Raw genomic sequence first — 15,227 nt, forward strand, 5'->3', positions numbered from 1 at the left:
AACTAAACTCGATCGCATCGCAACACTCGCGTCTCGAGTCACGATAAATATTATACAACTAATAACAAACAAAAAGAGAAAACATAATATATTATGCGAAACAAAACAATATTTAATATCAAAGTCTCGGTTACGTTAACGCACATATAGGATAAATATAAAGATATATATATATGTTGAGCACGAGTGTTGCGAACGCGGCGACTACAGCCCCCCCCCCCCCCCTACTGTATAAAGCGACCCCCTACAAAAATATCTCGATAACCCTGTCGACCTTTCAATTTTGCAGCACCGGTGAACACTTAACGATAAAAACGAAACGGTCGCGACAAACGTTAAATCCAGTGCTACGCGCATAATAGACGATTATGTTACATTCAGACGATTATTAGATTCTACTCGTGCGGTGACGTCACGGGACTCACGTGCGACGCACAACACACAACATTAAGTACATGTTACGACACAAACATTTCACGAGACAAGCTATTGTCACTGTACAATTTATTTTGTATGTAAAATACTGCGCCGACGTGACCCACAACCATATTTATAGTATACGAGACCATATTGCGGCTCTAGCAACACAAACAATAATATATTAAGATAATTTAAACAGTACATTTATTTATGAGTTCAATTATAGTCTGTTCGCGTTAAGAATGCAGTGAGTTGTCATTGTTTACCGGCCTGACTCCGCCCCCTTTGACCAATCAAATCTTTTCAAATTACAAAGTCAAGTTCACATTTAATTAATTATTAACTGATATTTTTATTTTTATAATATAAATTTTGTTTATTTATATATTTATATTTAATTTATTCAAGTTGTACACGTAATAATTAATGTAACCTACAGCTACTAGATGACGTTATGTCAAAATATGTAAATTTCTACATCGCGATTGCAAGATTCGCAAACGATTATATATACCTAGTGTTTAGAATTTTGTTAATTAAACACCCTGATTCGATTTTTTTACTGTAATGTGTATTTTTTAAATTCATTGTACTTAGTCTTTAAAACAAATATAATTTGTTGGAATTTTAACACAAATATGCATACACCTTCGCCCTGCTGTTAAAAAAGATTTGATTGGTCAGGGGGCGGAGTAAAGCCAGTAAACAATGACAACTCACTGCATTCTTAACGCGAACAGACTATAGTTCTGTATTGTCGAAAATTGACGAAGAATTTGAAATGAAGTTCGTGTGTGCGCAGGCGCAATATTTCACGAGTTACAAAAGGGTTTCCATTACGTCTAGTCAGTGCCGCGTATCAATCGTATACCGTTTTCGATGAGCAAAGTCGTTGTGGATCCTCTTAGCCGATACAAAGTATATATACCTTGAATAAAGTTGAATACTAAATATATACGTGTAGTTATTGAACAAGGTGGGTCCCATTGATACAAATATATATCAGTCTTTAATTTTCATTTCAAATTAGTAAAATAACTTTTTGTCCTTGATATTATTTTAACTTCTTTTTATGTGAAATTACTAAATATCTGTACTTAAAAGATTAAAAATGATATTGAATATGAGTGTACAAAATTTTGACGATTATTGCAGATTAATTTAAAATTTAAAACAAAATGAATGAAAGCGAAAATAAAAATGTAACATTGAATTCAATATAGTAGGTTAAGGTTTGTCCCTTCTTTTAAGTACAGATATACATAGGTTTGATGAAATATTTAGTTTTTTTTAGCATTAGTTTAATACTTGTATAAATCAACTGAAATGGTATTTCCACTGTAATATATATATTATTGAACTTGATACCACCGTGCGTTTTATAGACCATTTGTAGTATATTAAATATGCTTTTAAAAATTGACTGTTGCAATACTGCCTAATTTTTATATAATGGATTAGTGGCCGAATCTGGATATATATTCAGTTAAGTTTAGATTTTACGTAGAGTGAGAGAGCGTAGTACGTAGATATTCCGGCAGTCGTGAGTGGTGGTGGTGACGGCACGTCTATTTGTGTTCGGGGTGGTGGTGCGGGTGCGGGTGCGGGTGCGGGTGCGGGTAGGGCGGCGGGTAGAAGTGTTGCACGGGCGCGTACTCCACCCCTTCATCGTATCCCACATAGCCCATGCCGCCCATCATTCCCATCATCGCTGGAAAACGAACGGTATATAATTATAACATTGAAATACAGGTTGAATCGCACAAATCAAGATACTCATTTTGAATACAAATAACTGAGATATAATACAACAAAAGATTGATCCCACTGCTGGGATAGATATAATACAACAACAGCCTGTAAATTTTCCACTGTTTAGGTTAAGGCGTCCTCTCCCCTTTGAGGAGAAGATTTGAAACTTATTCCACCATACTGTTCCAATGCGGGTTGGTAAAATACACATATGGCAAGATTTCTATGAAATTGTACACATACAGGTTTCCTCGTGATGTTTTCCTCCACTCCTATAAGCATTTGAATATTAAATGGTGCTTGGCTTAGGTTTGAACCCGCAATCATCGGTTAAAATGGACGCGTTGTTACCACTGGACTATCTCGGCTCAAGAGAGCTATATAATATTTGTTATTAATATGATGTTCTCGCACGCACACGCACGCACACGCACACACACGCACGCACACGCACGCACACGCACACACACGCACGCACACGCACGCACACGCACACAGCGGCGACAGACACGGGGCGCGTGCGTCCCGCTTCAATTATCGATAAGTTATAACTTTGAATGTTGCTCACTTCAAAGGCGAACAAAGTTTTATGAGTACCCTCAGTATCACCAGGAAATAATACATAATTTTACTAGTTGTAAACTATACCGGCACACAACTCAAAATTTGATTTAAAAGATCGATGCCACCCTATAGTAGCGGCACGCTATGATGGCCGTTTTGACGTTTGCCCGCTCATGAAGTTTCGTATTTAATAAATAATTACATCAAAGGAGCAAATTGTTGTTCTTTATTGTCAATAGTGACGTGCAGTCATAAAATTTATCGAATGTGATTTCTAAACTAAATATATTAGGGTACCGCGAAGATAACTTTTTTTATGAAATAAATGTGAAAATAGATAATATTTTAGAAAATGAACTTATAATTAATGTGACGATAGCAGTGAGAGTGAAAGCAGCAGTATGGACGACTCCGATAAAATATAGCCACTCGTGTTTTTGTTTCTTTTTTTGTATCAATTTATTTCTTGTATGTAATGTGTATATAAAGTTATTCATTCTAATTCCAATTTTTGATTTAAATTGATTTTGTTCGAATATATTAATTAAACTTATTTTATATATTTTTTTCTTAAACCTTATTAATCAGACACTACTTGCAACAAAAACTTGAATTAAATTAGTTGCAAAAAAAAACAAAGTTTTGAATATATTATATCGATAATAAATTTACATTTCACATCACTTTTTTAATGTGTCAAAACGGCCATCGTATCTTGCTGCTAGTATAGGCTCCACCACGTGTGTACTCACCGGGGTCGGAGTCGACGGGGTAGTAGGGCACGGGGTAGAGCGGCGGCGGGTAGGGGATGTAGGGGAACGATACCAGCGGCGGCTCCACGCACTCCTCTGCGTAGCGCGCCTCCGCATGCGAGTTGCGCCTGCGCACACAGCCTTATTATATTACACACCCAACTCACTTCACTAGCAACTCACAACATTGCTAGTAAATTCACATCGAAAATAATATAATAATAATGAGAAACAATTTCCATTAAAATTATTTCCATAAAGTAGTAATGAATTTTGTTTATTTCCATAAAGTAGTAATGAATTTTGTTATCAACTCCAGTTTAGTCACTCATTGACCATTAGATGAAAGATTTTAAGTTATGTTTATTTTTATTATTACAGTTATTAATTATGATTCATGGCATTCATGATTCTGCGAACATTTGGCTGCAAATTAATAACTGTAATAATTAGATGAAAGAGATCGGGACCAGACCAGCAGCTATTATTATATATATTGAGTAACAGGACTATCTTCTACTCCAGGCAGCTGCTAAGACTTTATTACAACGGACAATCCAACATGTGTCATAACTAATGAGTCAATAGTTTCCATGTAACTCGTTACCCACCGGTTGTTAGGTCCCTTGTTAGGCATGTTGTTGTTGTGGCCCTTGTTCTGGTTGTGGCCGTTGTTCTGGTTGCCGTCTTGGTTGTTGCCGCCGCGCTTGAACCTGGACAGAAATAACATCATACACTACAAGACAAAATTATTTCAAATCAATCTCTTTATTGTTAGTATATTTATTTTAATATGATCATATTTTATTGTTTTAATGTATTAAATTATTATCAGCATAAATAATTCGATTTAAATAGTTGTTACAATTTGCGTTGATTGTCAACATCCGGTTTTAACTAAACTAAATTGTTTTTTAAATGGATCGAAATTGGATGTTGTTACAGTCGGAGGAGGGGCGTGTAAATATTAAATATTAGGAGTAAGCCTAGAAATGGTCATTCCTGCTTTAAGAAATGGTCATTCCTACTTTAAGAAATGGTCATTCCTACTTTAATCGTCGAATTGGAAGGATTGAGAAAAATAATCAGTCTTGTATCAGTTTTGATTTGAGGAGAGTTTTTGTATTATTCCAACATTATCTAGCAGAATACCTAAATTTAGAGAAACTGAATGAGTTTTAAATTAGAGTAAATAGCTAAGTTTTTTTAGGAATTTAAAGTAATAGGGAAAGCCGCTAGCATATAACAGTACCTATCTTTTTATTTTGATTTTTAAATTATATACAAAATACGTTGAGCTCTTTAAGGAATACTTGAACACAATGTCAATGTTATATAATTAAAAAAAAAGAAAACATTATTTCCATATAGAAGAATAACACTTTTTTAATATCACCGATTCGGAAAGAATATACCCCTGACTAGAGAAGAATCACAGAATCAGCTGAATTTTTATATGTGTTACTTTAACCTGAAACATACAAACAAACAAAACAAACAACAGCCTGTAAATTCCCACTGCTGGGCTATAGGCCTCCTCTCCGTTTGAGGAGAAGGTTTGGAACATCTTCCACCACGCTGTTCCAATGCGGGTTGGTGGAATACACATGTGGCAGAATTTCTATGAAATTTGTCACATGCAGCTTTCCTCACTATGTTTTCCTTCACCACACACGAGATGAATTATAAAGACAAATTAAGCACATGAATCAGCGGTGCTTGCCTGAGTTTGAACCCGCAATCATCGGTTAAGATGCACGCGTTCTAACCACTGGGCCATCTTGACTCTGACCTGAAACATGGGTAAAGTATAAGTGGGGGGGGGGGGGTGACTAGTGGGGGGCGTACCGGGGGCCGAGCAACGGGCGCTGTGGCGGCTTCGGGGGCGCCGGCGCCGGCTTGTCTGCTTTGTGCTTGGAGCCCTCGCGCTCCTGCAGCGACACCTGCGCCATGTCCTGAAGATTGACAGATCACTCGTTACATTCCATATGGATTCCCGAGTCACGGGCAAAATAGGGCAGCTAAGATTACACGATATATATATATATATATATATATATATATATATATTTTTAATATCAGTGTAAAGAAAAACAAATATACAATTACATTACAAATGCCATATATATATAAAACTGTCTCCTTCGCTCACGTGGCCGATTTCCTTGAACACTAATCAAAGGTTACGTCAATTATCAAACAATTTCGGTATAATTTAGTTCAGTGACCTGGGCGAGATCCCTCGGCGAGTAGTGTCGGGGCGGCGGCGCGGGGGGCGGAGGCCCGTACGCCGCCCACATGCACTCGACGCCCAGGTTAAAGTAGAACCGTAGAGTCGCGATGTCTGAAAACACATTAAGTGTAAGTAAAAGTAAAGTAAAGTAAAGTAACAGCCTGTACATTTCCCACTGCTGAGATAAGGCCTCCTCTTCCATTAAGGAGAGGGTTTGGAACATATTCCACCACGCTGTTCCAATGCGGGTTGGCGGAATGCACATGTGGCAGAATTTCGATGAAATTAGACACATGCAGGTTTCCTCACGATGTTTTCCTTCACCGCCGAGCACGAGATGAATTATAAACACATATTAAGCACATGAATCAGCGGTGCTTGCCTGGGTTTGAACCCGCAACCATCGGTTAAGATGCACGCGTTCTAACCACTGGGCCATCTCGACTCTCATTAAGTGTGATTTTGAAAAAAAATTCCTGATACATATTGCAATAAAGAGAATAAGTGAGTGAATGAGTGGTCACCGTTCATGGGCAGGTCGGCGCCGCTGGGCTGCACGCTCTTGTACACGTGCGGGTTGACGGGCGGCGGCGGGGGCGGCGGGTGCGGCCCGCACCACACCAGCGACTTCACGCCGCAGTACGGCGCGCAGTAACCCGCCACGCCTGCCACGCCTGCGGGCACACGCGACGTCACGCTACGCTCGGGTGCACTACTACACCCCACACCAGACCCCTCTCCGACTATTAAAAATGTGCCCCCCCCCCCTCCCCGTTAAACACTACGCCGGAGAGCTAACTACTACACCCCAAACCAGACCCCTCTCCGACTATTACAAATGTCCCCCCCCCAAACAAAGCCAAAACGCCAATCAAAACCCCTGAGTACCCCCTATATTATAAACCTTGTTTGAGAGGAAATTTCAACTTTCAACGACTTCAATTGGAACACGATTTTTTACTTCCTTAACTTTAAATCAATGCAATTTTTTTTCTTTTTTTTTTCAAGTTATAATAGATAGATAGATAGATAGATAGATAAACTTCTTTATTGCACACACGTAAAGTTGACAATAAGTAAAAGAAATTGACAAGAGAAAACATTAGTATGCAAAGGCGGTCTTATCAATTACAACAACAACAACAGCCTGTAAATTCCCACTGCTGGGCTAAAGGTCTCCTCTCCCTTTAAGGAGAAGGTTTTGGAACATATTCCACCACGCTGTCCCAATGCGGTGGCAGAATTTCTATGAAATTTGTCACATGCAGGTTTCCTCACGATGTTTTCCTTCACCGCCGAGCATGAGATGAATTATAAAGACAAATTAAGCACATGAATTAGCGGTGCCTGCCTGGGTTTGAACCCGCAATCATCGGTTAAGATGCAAGCGTTCTAACCACTGGGCCATCTCTGCTTATCAATTAGATTAGATTCAAAAGTAAAATTAGATTGCTTTTCTTTTCAAATTAGTCTCCTAAACCCCCCCCCCCCCCACTCACCGTTGGCGGCGTATGCGGGCGCGAAGGGCGGCACGCTGGCGGCGGGCGTGGACGCTCGCGCGGCCGGCGCCATGTCTCCGCCGGCGCCCTGCTGCGAGGGTTTGTACTTCATTCAAGTGGGCTTCCACAATCACTTCTTAGTCTTCACTTAATAAACTATATTACCACCCGTTCGAAATGCAGATTCTAACGTAGAGGAACCGGCAAGTCATGTTTGGAAGTCAAGTTTTTGACTATTCCTTACGTCAACATTACGCACCCCCCCCCCCTCCCCATTTAACAAGCTAAGTCCTTACACTGATCTAGCACCAGTGTAATCATTCGTCACTATTTTCTTCTTTTAGATTAAAAGAGACCAGACCAGAATAATTAAAATGATTTCTCGGAAAAAACACAGTTTTTGAATTTGAAAATTAAATAATACACTAAAACAGCGAAAACTATTTTATACGAACTACTAAACCATATCAATAAAAAAAGAACAAATTAATTATATTACCAATTAAAAAAATAGCATATTTATGCTATCGGTACTAATGTAGTACCGACCGCAACGTAAATGTTATCATTACTGGCACGCGTTATAACACAAGAACACAAAACACGTTACAAGACAATTACAGAATTATATAAACAATCTCACCATTTTAAATACAAATTTTTATTCGATACAGTCTTGTCGCCTTAACAGCTGATGGAATACTAAAGAAAATACGAATTCAGACGACAATTAGCTAGTGGTATATATAAGTATACTAGCCGGATTTCGTAATGTTGACATATTTTATTTACTTATTTATATAAGTAATTAGTTAATTAATATTGTCAGTGATTTACTACTGATAAGATTTTGTTTCTTTTTGTATCTTTTTTTAAACTATAGGCCATTCCTATCCTAAAGAGCAGATATATTCAATTAATAATTTAATTGCCATGTTACATTGTTCGTAAAAGTCAAGTAAAGAGGAATGGAAATATTTAACTGTTTTAAACTAGTAGATGTTATTTTCAAATATGGTCACCCTGTCGACAGTTAGGGGACTTACCATTTAAATTAAGTCTACCTATCATAGGGTTCATTTTACATCGTAGTTAAGTAACATATTGCAGATTAGGTATATAAATTATTAAGTGTCAATTAGGATTGCTTTGATTATCAATTTAAAATACTTTGAAAGCCTATATAATTAGCAATTAATTATTGTGTATAAATATCATAGTAACCACTATAACTGCTTACTAGTTTTTATTCTTTATTTTGTAATAATTTAACAGATACACAAATGATATTCAGCGAGGTAGGTACCTGTGTGTGCAGCGCGTCGGTGGCGTGCGCGAGCTCGTGGGGCGGAGCGCCCGCCGGCCGACAGTCCACCATCAGGGGCAAGGCTTTCACTTCAACCTGCACACAACACACACGTCACACCGAGTCACTGCTAGTACACCTGCACACCTACTTTACCTGCACTACCTTGAATCTAAACACTTCTACATATAATGGACTAACTATTTGATGATCACTGTCAACTTCCCAATTAAATCACACCGATAATATTGGTATTTTTTAGTTATATACATACAATATGTATACTATAAATCTTTAATCTTTCAATCTTAAGAGTAAGGTTAACAAACCTTATGTTTCAATATTCCATGCAATTTGCATGCTCTGATATATTATGTTAGTTACTTCACTATATATGAACTTAAATTTTACTTCCAAAGCTATGCAGATCCATCCATGATCATTATAGATTATTTAAGATACCAATGATATACAATTTAGTCAAAGTAACTTATATTACTTAAATTCTCTTGTGGTGGGGACAGTCCATGTAGAACATAGTATACATATAAACATATATAAAAAAGACTTAAATTTCGTCAAGACAAGTGTATTATTATTATTTTAAATGGGAAGTTAACAGTAATGTGCGGCAGTGTCAAATCTACACTCATTACAAGTGTCACTACTTCTAAATATATACTCCAAATTACAACAAACATCTACCAATACTGACAACCACACTATGGTCACAGAATACATACTATAAGTTCATTCCCATACAATTTGCATATGAGAAAATTTATATTAATACAAAAAAAAACTGTTTTTGTTGTCAAAGTTACAGAATTATAGTAATATTTCCTTTACCCATATACATCAAAGGGAATAAACTTGAACTCAAACCAATTCATTAAAATACATAAAAAACATAAACAATTATAATCTTTTATTGATAACCATTTATAATTTACATAATAAATAACATAACTACAACAAAACAAACTACATCACTACCATAGCTACGATATGGATTTAAAATACATGAATGCAAATATGCACACCACTTTTAGTTATATATGAACATTTTTTAGTAAAATTTGATAATGGAACTATTATATAATTCCTTATAATAAATTGTATGTATGTTGAATTAAAAAAAAAAAAGAATAAAAGATTTAATAATTTATTTAATGGAAAAATTATTTACATAAGTGGTATGCTTATAAACATGAGACTACTAAACCTAGCCTACTCGCTACATTTAACTAACAGGCATTGGTTGAAAGTTTAAGTAGTCCAGGTGTGGGTAGGAGTAGGTCTGTTGTGGGTACAGTTGGCATTTGTCCTCCAGTTGTGAGGACTTGGGAACACTCTCATTCTTCTGATCGTCTACTTTTGTTTTGTTTCGTGTCTTGGGTAACCCTTGTTTGCGGGATATGTTGCCTGTGTCAAAACATAACATTTTGCAGCAACATTTCTAATATAATATATGCACTGATCAATACTACTCTTTATAGACTTATTAAAATAATGTTATACATTTATTCAATGTTAAAAAAACAAAAATCACACCTATTTGCTGCAACATTTGGCTAATATTAACCATTTGTGAATTGGCACGTGAGTATCTATATGGAGGAGCCCAGGGCTTGATCTCATCCACCGGCAAAGGCTCTAACTGATCATAATTTACGAGCCGTTTCTCTCCCAATTCCTCAATAAAGACCAGACAGGGCCCCCCGTCCGGTCGCATCTCCTGGATGTGACAGTGATAAGCTATGGTCTGATCGGCCTGTAGTTTACAAAGACATTTGACACCAACTTGCAGTGTCGTTCCATCACAGTACCTTGCACCGTAACGCAGTTCTGCGAACACATATAGCATTTATGATAATTATTCCTAACGCCACTAACCAATCTAGCAACTCTAGTACCTCTTCGAAGCTCACTCCAGACATCAAATTCGATATTACGATAGATATCAGGATCTAGGGCCTTCGCAACTTTGTATGGAAATGGAGTTATGCTGTTCTCGAGTAAATCCTTGGCACTGTTGACATTCAGACAATTCATGCAGACATTCTCCAGTTGTATGAGACTGCGGTTGAATACAAAAATGCTCAATGACTCCTTCAAAAGGCTGGCTCTTTCCATGTCTTCAGTGTGATGTTTGCATTTCAATGCCACAGCATTGTTGTTCTTGTCCTTGTCATCTTCACTGGGAGCTTCAATGAAAATCTTAGCTCTTTCCTTCTGTTTCTTGCGACGTTCCACATTTTCAGACATGAAGTACTCAATGTGGTTGGTCGGTATCTTATCGTGTAACATTTTATCGACAGCGTAAGGCAAGTCCTTCAGTTGGTAAACACCGTCGTAAAGTATTTCATATACCAATGCTATAAAAACATTGAAAAGTTGAAACTATTTGGATTTCATTTGCCTAATAATAATTATGATAAAAGGCTTACCATGGTCCACCGAAGGATAGACTGGCAAGATTGCAATAAATGAGAGAAATTTTAATATAGATATAATTGAGAAATTATAAAAAAAGTTTATTAATGCAATTTATATTGCATAGTACATTTCAGAATAAATAACCATCTACTTTCTTGTCAAAGATGAAAGATTACTCGTAAATGTTATTACAATGAAGTTCTTTGCATATTTTATAATAGCTTACATACATAAAGGAAATGATTTCCAACTATAGCAAGTTGCTTAAATAAATATTAATAACTTTCTTTTATCACTTACACTGACAAAATGACGATGCATTTATGAATTCTTTGGTATACACAGCATCAAAGTGCTTTGTATCGGGCGAGTAAAACAGGTAAATAGTGTCTCCATAACCATTACAAATTTTAGTTTGCGGGCCCTTGTTGGCTTCGAAAATCACAAAGTCCCGTCTGCAAAATTATTTATAATATTTGCAATCTTTGATAAATAAATAACATATTGATCGGCAAGTATATTTGTTAATTCATATGGTTTTGTCTGTGTGAGTTGCAAGTCTGGTGTTTTATTTTACGTACACATAAGGTGAATTTCAAAATATTTTAACAGCTAATGAAGATGTAGAGAACAATAGAAACTTAATTGTTAACATTGAAGTTATAATAATATGTACATATTGTTTGTACGTTACTTTTTTAAAACATGTACTTTTAATTTATAAAAAAGATTACTTGCCTTTTTACAGCTAATTAATCAAAATATTGTAAAACTTAAATTATTATGTATTGGCTACACTCAATATGAAAACAAAGAAATTAGAATTTTTGCATGAAGAGTTACGCACTCAATGCTTGTCTGAGAAATTGTGATGTATTAGAGTAGGAAAATAAATTATTTTATGAGCAGTTTATTTTAGAGAACTTATTAAAAATATTCAATAATTGATGCAGTTTTAATAATCACATATTCTTAAAATATGTACAATCAATGAGTGCAATAAATTATATTAGTGCAAAAAACTATATTACTTTATTTCTTTTTTCAATTTGACCTCAATTTTTCACACATATTTATACAATCTCTTTGGAAATGATCATTGATAAGGATAAATATTTCATAATTTAAATATAAAATCATATCCATAACAGATTTATTTCTTGAAATATTTGATTCATTATCCCCCTGCCCCTATCCCAATTTACTTGGGATCAACGCAGCATGTCGTCCGCTTCCATACTTCCCAATCTGACGTCATCTCACAAGTAACATTCTAACCAGCCATATCATCTTTCACACAAATATATCATTGAGATTTCAATGAATCTTCTAATTGGTTCAAATATTTTTAAAAATTTATAAACATATAGTAATTTGTTAAAATTATTGTTTTTTTTTTATAATAATTGTTTTTAGCTGTATCATAATCTTATTAGAAACTAAAATTATGCGTAAAGTTGGGAAAATACATACACATAATAATGTAATCATCATCCTTACCTATAACAGTGGCTCATAGCCGATATTTCAATCAGCCCACCAAATTCTGACGGATTAGACATCTCTTTAAGATAGTTTTCGAATGGACAACTTAACGACTATAAAACAAAATAAAACATGTTAACACCTAGTTCTCTATTAAAACCTAAACAACAGTATTAAATGAGGAGCCCTACCCCTTCGAAAAGGTGTCGCTTCGAAGCCATGAACTGTACGCAGTCGAGGCGAACTTTGTGAAAATAGCGCTGCGTATTATATATATTTTCCGAAACAGCTCTAAAGAGACAGGTCGAATCTCGAGCCGTATGTTTTCGAAAAAAACCCATTTCATCCAGCCAACGATCTGGCTCGGATAAGCGTTTATGTATTTTCCACGGCCCACGGCATCGGATCGGAGAAGGTGACATTGTTTAACACTGCTAACAATCTGTAGGTAAACAAAAACAAATGACGCTACTATCAAAACGACTGATTATACGTAATTCCTTACAAGTATTTCGCGTCAGATAGAAAAAATAACATTTCGCGACGTTCACAATTGATTCGCAAAACCATATCGTAACTACACTGTCTAGTAAATGCAAATGGTTGTTTTGCTGTCTACGATATACAACACGTGCACATAAAATAGCAAATATAATACGTAAAATAAACATACAAACACTTACCGAATAGATTAATTCCAATAGTCAGCATCAGTGTTTAACTTTAAACAGAAATAACTTATTATATTTCAGGAATACTAAGGGGGAAAAAATGCACGTGCCAAAAGCAACCGTCAAGAGCCGGCGGGAAGGAAAATCAAAATTACATCAAAATACATTCAAAATGCCAATTTGCAAAAATGTTACCTATGTTTCCACAGATAATCTCTGATACAATGAAATACTCTATGGTTGATATTCTATCATTATCAGACAAAAATATTAGGTATACCAAAATAAAATAACTATTATTATTAAATCAATTTTTATTTTATATTTTGTACTAGAGCTTTAAAAAAAATATATTTTTATATGCGATGGCGTTCTAAGCAATTGGAGCGTTTCTTAGAAAGTATTGTATGTCCTGCTATAACATTATTTTCATTATGATGATCTACATGTTCAGCGTACTTTGTAGCGAAAACCTTTATTATTTAGTATAACAGCAATAACTGATGTATTAAGAGTTTACTTGTATAATAAAGATCTTGAAATATTTTTACTTTGGTCGATTAATTTAATTTGAAGATAAAAATTATAAATTACCCTTTTATATCATTAAAAGTTAAAAAAAAAGGTGTGGAATTTTGAATAAAAAATAAGAACAAAAATTGGTTATTTCAATTATATTGCAAAGTTTGAAATACATATTATGGCTATTATTCACTGCGTAAAAATCGATAATACTCGACTTAATACATAAATGTCGATTTTTATTAATTATATATTTAGATAAAGACTTATTGCCATATTTTAAAATTATTCAAAGTACATTTCGATTTCGATTGAAGATAATTTTATTCTTATTAAACGGAAGTATTATAACCTACCCTACATACAATAAAAACTGAAGCTAAAAATGCAAAAATCTACCTTTTTTTTAATTTGTTTTATATCTAACCGAATATTGAAATTTCCAGCCATTTTTTACAGTCCAAATCGTAATCGAAAAATGTTACGAATTTTATTTTCTTATAAAATATGTCGTCAGACGGTCAAATGGGAATCCTGCTCATAGCTTGCATAAATTCTAGTACAATTTTGAATTTAAAACAAAAAAATTAAATAAACGTCAACGTTAAATATATTTTTTATGGTATAAGTAATTTGGCGGACGAGTATAAGGGCCACCTGATGATAAGTGGTCACCAACACCCATAGACTATGACGCTGTAAGAAATATTAACTAATTCTTACATCGTCAGTGTGCCACCAACTTTGGGAACTAAGTTGTTAAGTCCCTTGTGCCTGTAGCTACACTGGCTCACTCATCCTTCAAACCGGAACACAACAATACTAAGCACTGTTGTTTGGCGCTAGAATAAGTGATGAGTGGGTGGTACCTACCCAGACGGGCTTGCACAAAGCCCTACCACCAAGTAAATAAAAATATTTTACTAATGGATTATGATATAATGCAAGTATAATCGGTTTAAGTCGTGTGCTCAACGTTACTGATGTGAATGTTCTGTAATCCGTTACAATCGGATTAGCACATTTCACACAAGCGGATCTGAGTGACAATGCACACTGACACTGGTATAATGTTAAAATTGTAATATTGTTCTTTTATAATTACATATCGTACCCAATGTCCGAGGTCCCGGGCTCGAATCTCGCCTGAGTCTTGCGTCTCGTTTGTGGTACCGTCGTTACTTCTGATTTTCGATGTCACAAGTGCTAAAGCACTTACATTGAGATCAGAAAAATTAATGTGATGTTGTCCATATTAAAAAAATACAAATAAAAGCAAAACGTATTTACTATTACCAAGTTACTATTTTAAAGTTAAACATTTCTACCTAGTCAGTTTCGGTTTACTTTAGACCAAGTGTACTCTTTTTGTATACATGTGTCGTGCGCCAAGGTTGATCAATCCGGATTGCAGCAGCGTGATGAAATTAGTTCTAAAGGAGGGTTCTTATCCAAGGAGGATTTACTCAAGCAGTAGGGCTTTTACAGGCCGTTAATTATAACAAGCCGACATGGTTAAAGAGCACGCATTAAAAACATGCTCTTTTTGCATACAAAGAAATATCAAATAGCAAACAAGTAGGC

The 15,227-nt window shown here is 35.5% G+C and overlaps 1 protein-coding gene across 2 annotated transcripts; it reads right to left on the reverse strand.

Moving 5' to 3' along the window:
* Positions 1–1,044: 1,044 nt before the first annotated feature.
* LOC124543744 (protein ovarian tumor locus-like) lies at positions 1,045–13,306 on the reverse strand. 2 transcript variants are annotated; one of them, XM_047122033.1, is made up of 16 exons: positions 13,134–13,306; positions 12,642–12,892; positions 12,466–12,563; positions 11,266–11,420; positions 10,977–10,997; positions 10,443–10,904; positions 10,081–10,374; positions 9,779–9,951; positions 8,527–8,622; positions 7,221–7,311; positions 6,246–6,395; positions 5,717–5,832; positions 5,337–5,443; positions 4,100–4,201; positions 3,489–3,616; positions 1,045–2,131 (listed from the first exon to the last, which is right to left on the reverse strand). In XM_047122033.1, exons 2-16 carry the CDS (start codon positions 12,870–12,872, stop codon positions 1,989–1,991), a joined length of 2,367 nt encoding a protein of 788 aa, XP_046977989.1. In that variant the 5' UTR covers positions 12,873–12,892; positions 13,134–13,306; the 3' UTR covers positions 1,045–1,988. The 2 variants fall into 2 exon arrangements, with proteins under 2 accessions (XP_046977989.1, XP_046977990.1); XM_047122034.1 differs by lacking the exon at positions 10,977–10,997.
* Positions 13,307–15,227: the final 1,921 nt, after the last annotated feature.

This window comes from Vanessa cardui, chromosome 3 (assembly GCF_905220365.1).
Source record: "Vanessa cardui chromosome 3, ilVanCard2.1, whole genome shotgun sequence".
NCBI classification, from domain to species: domain Eukaryota; kingdom Metazoa; phylum Arthropoda; class Insecta; order Lepidoptera; family Nymphalidae; genus Vanessa; species Vanessa cardui.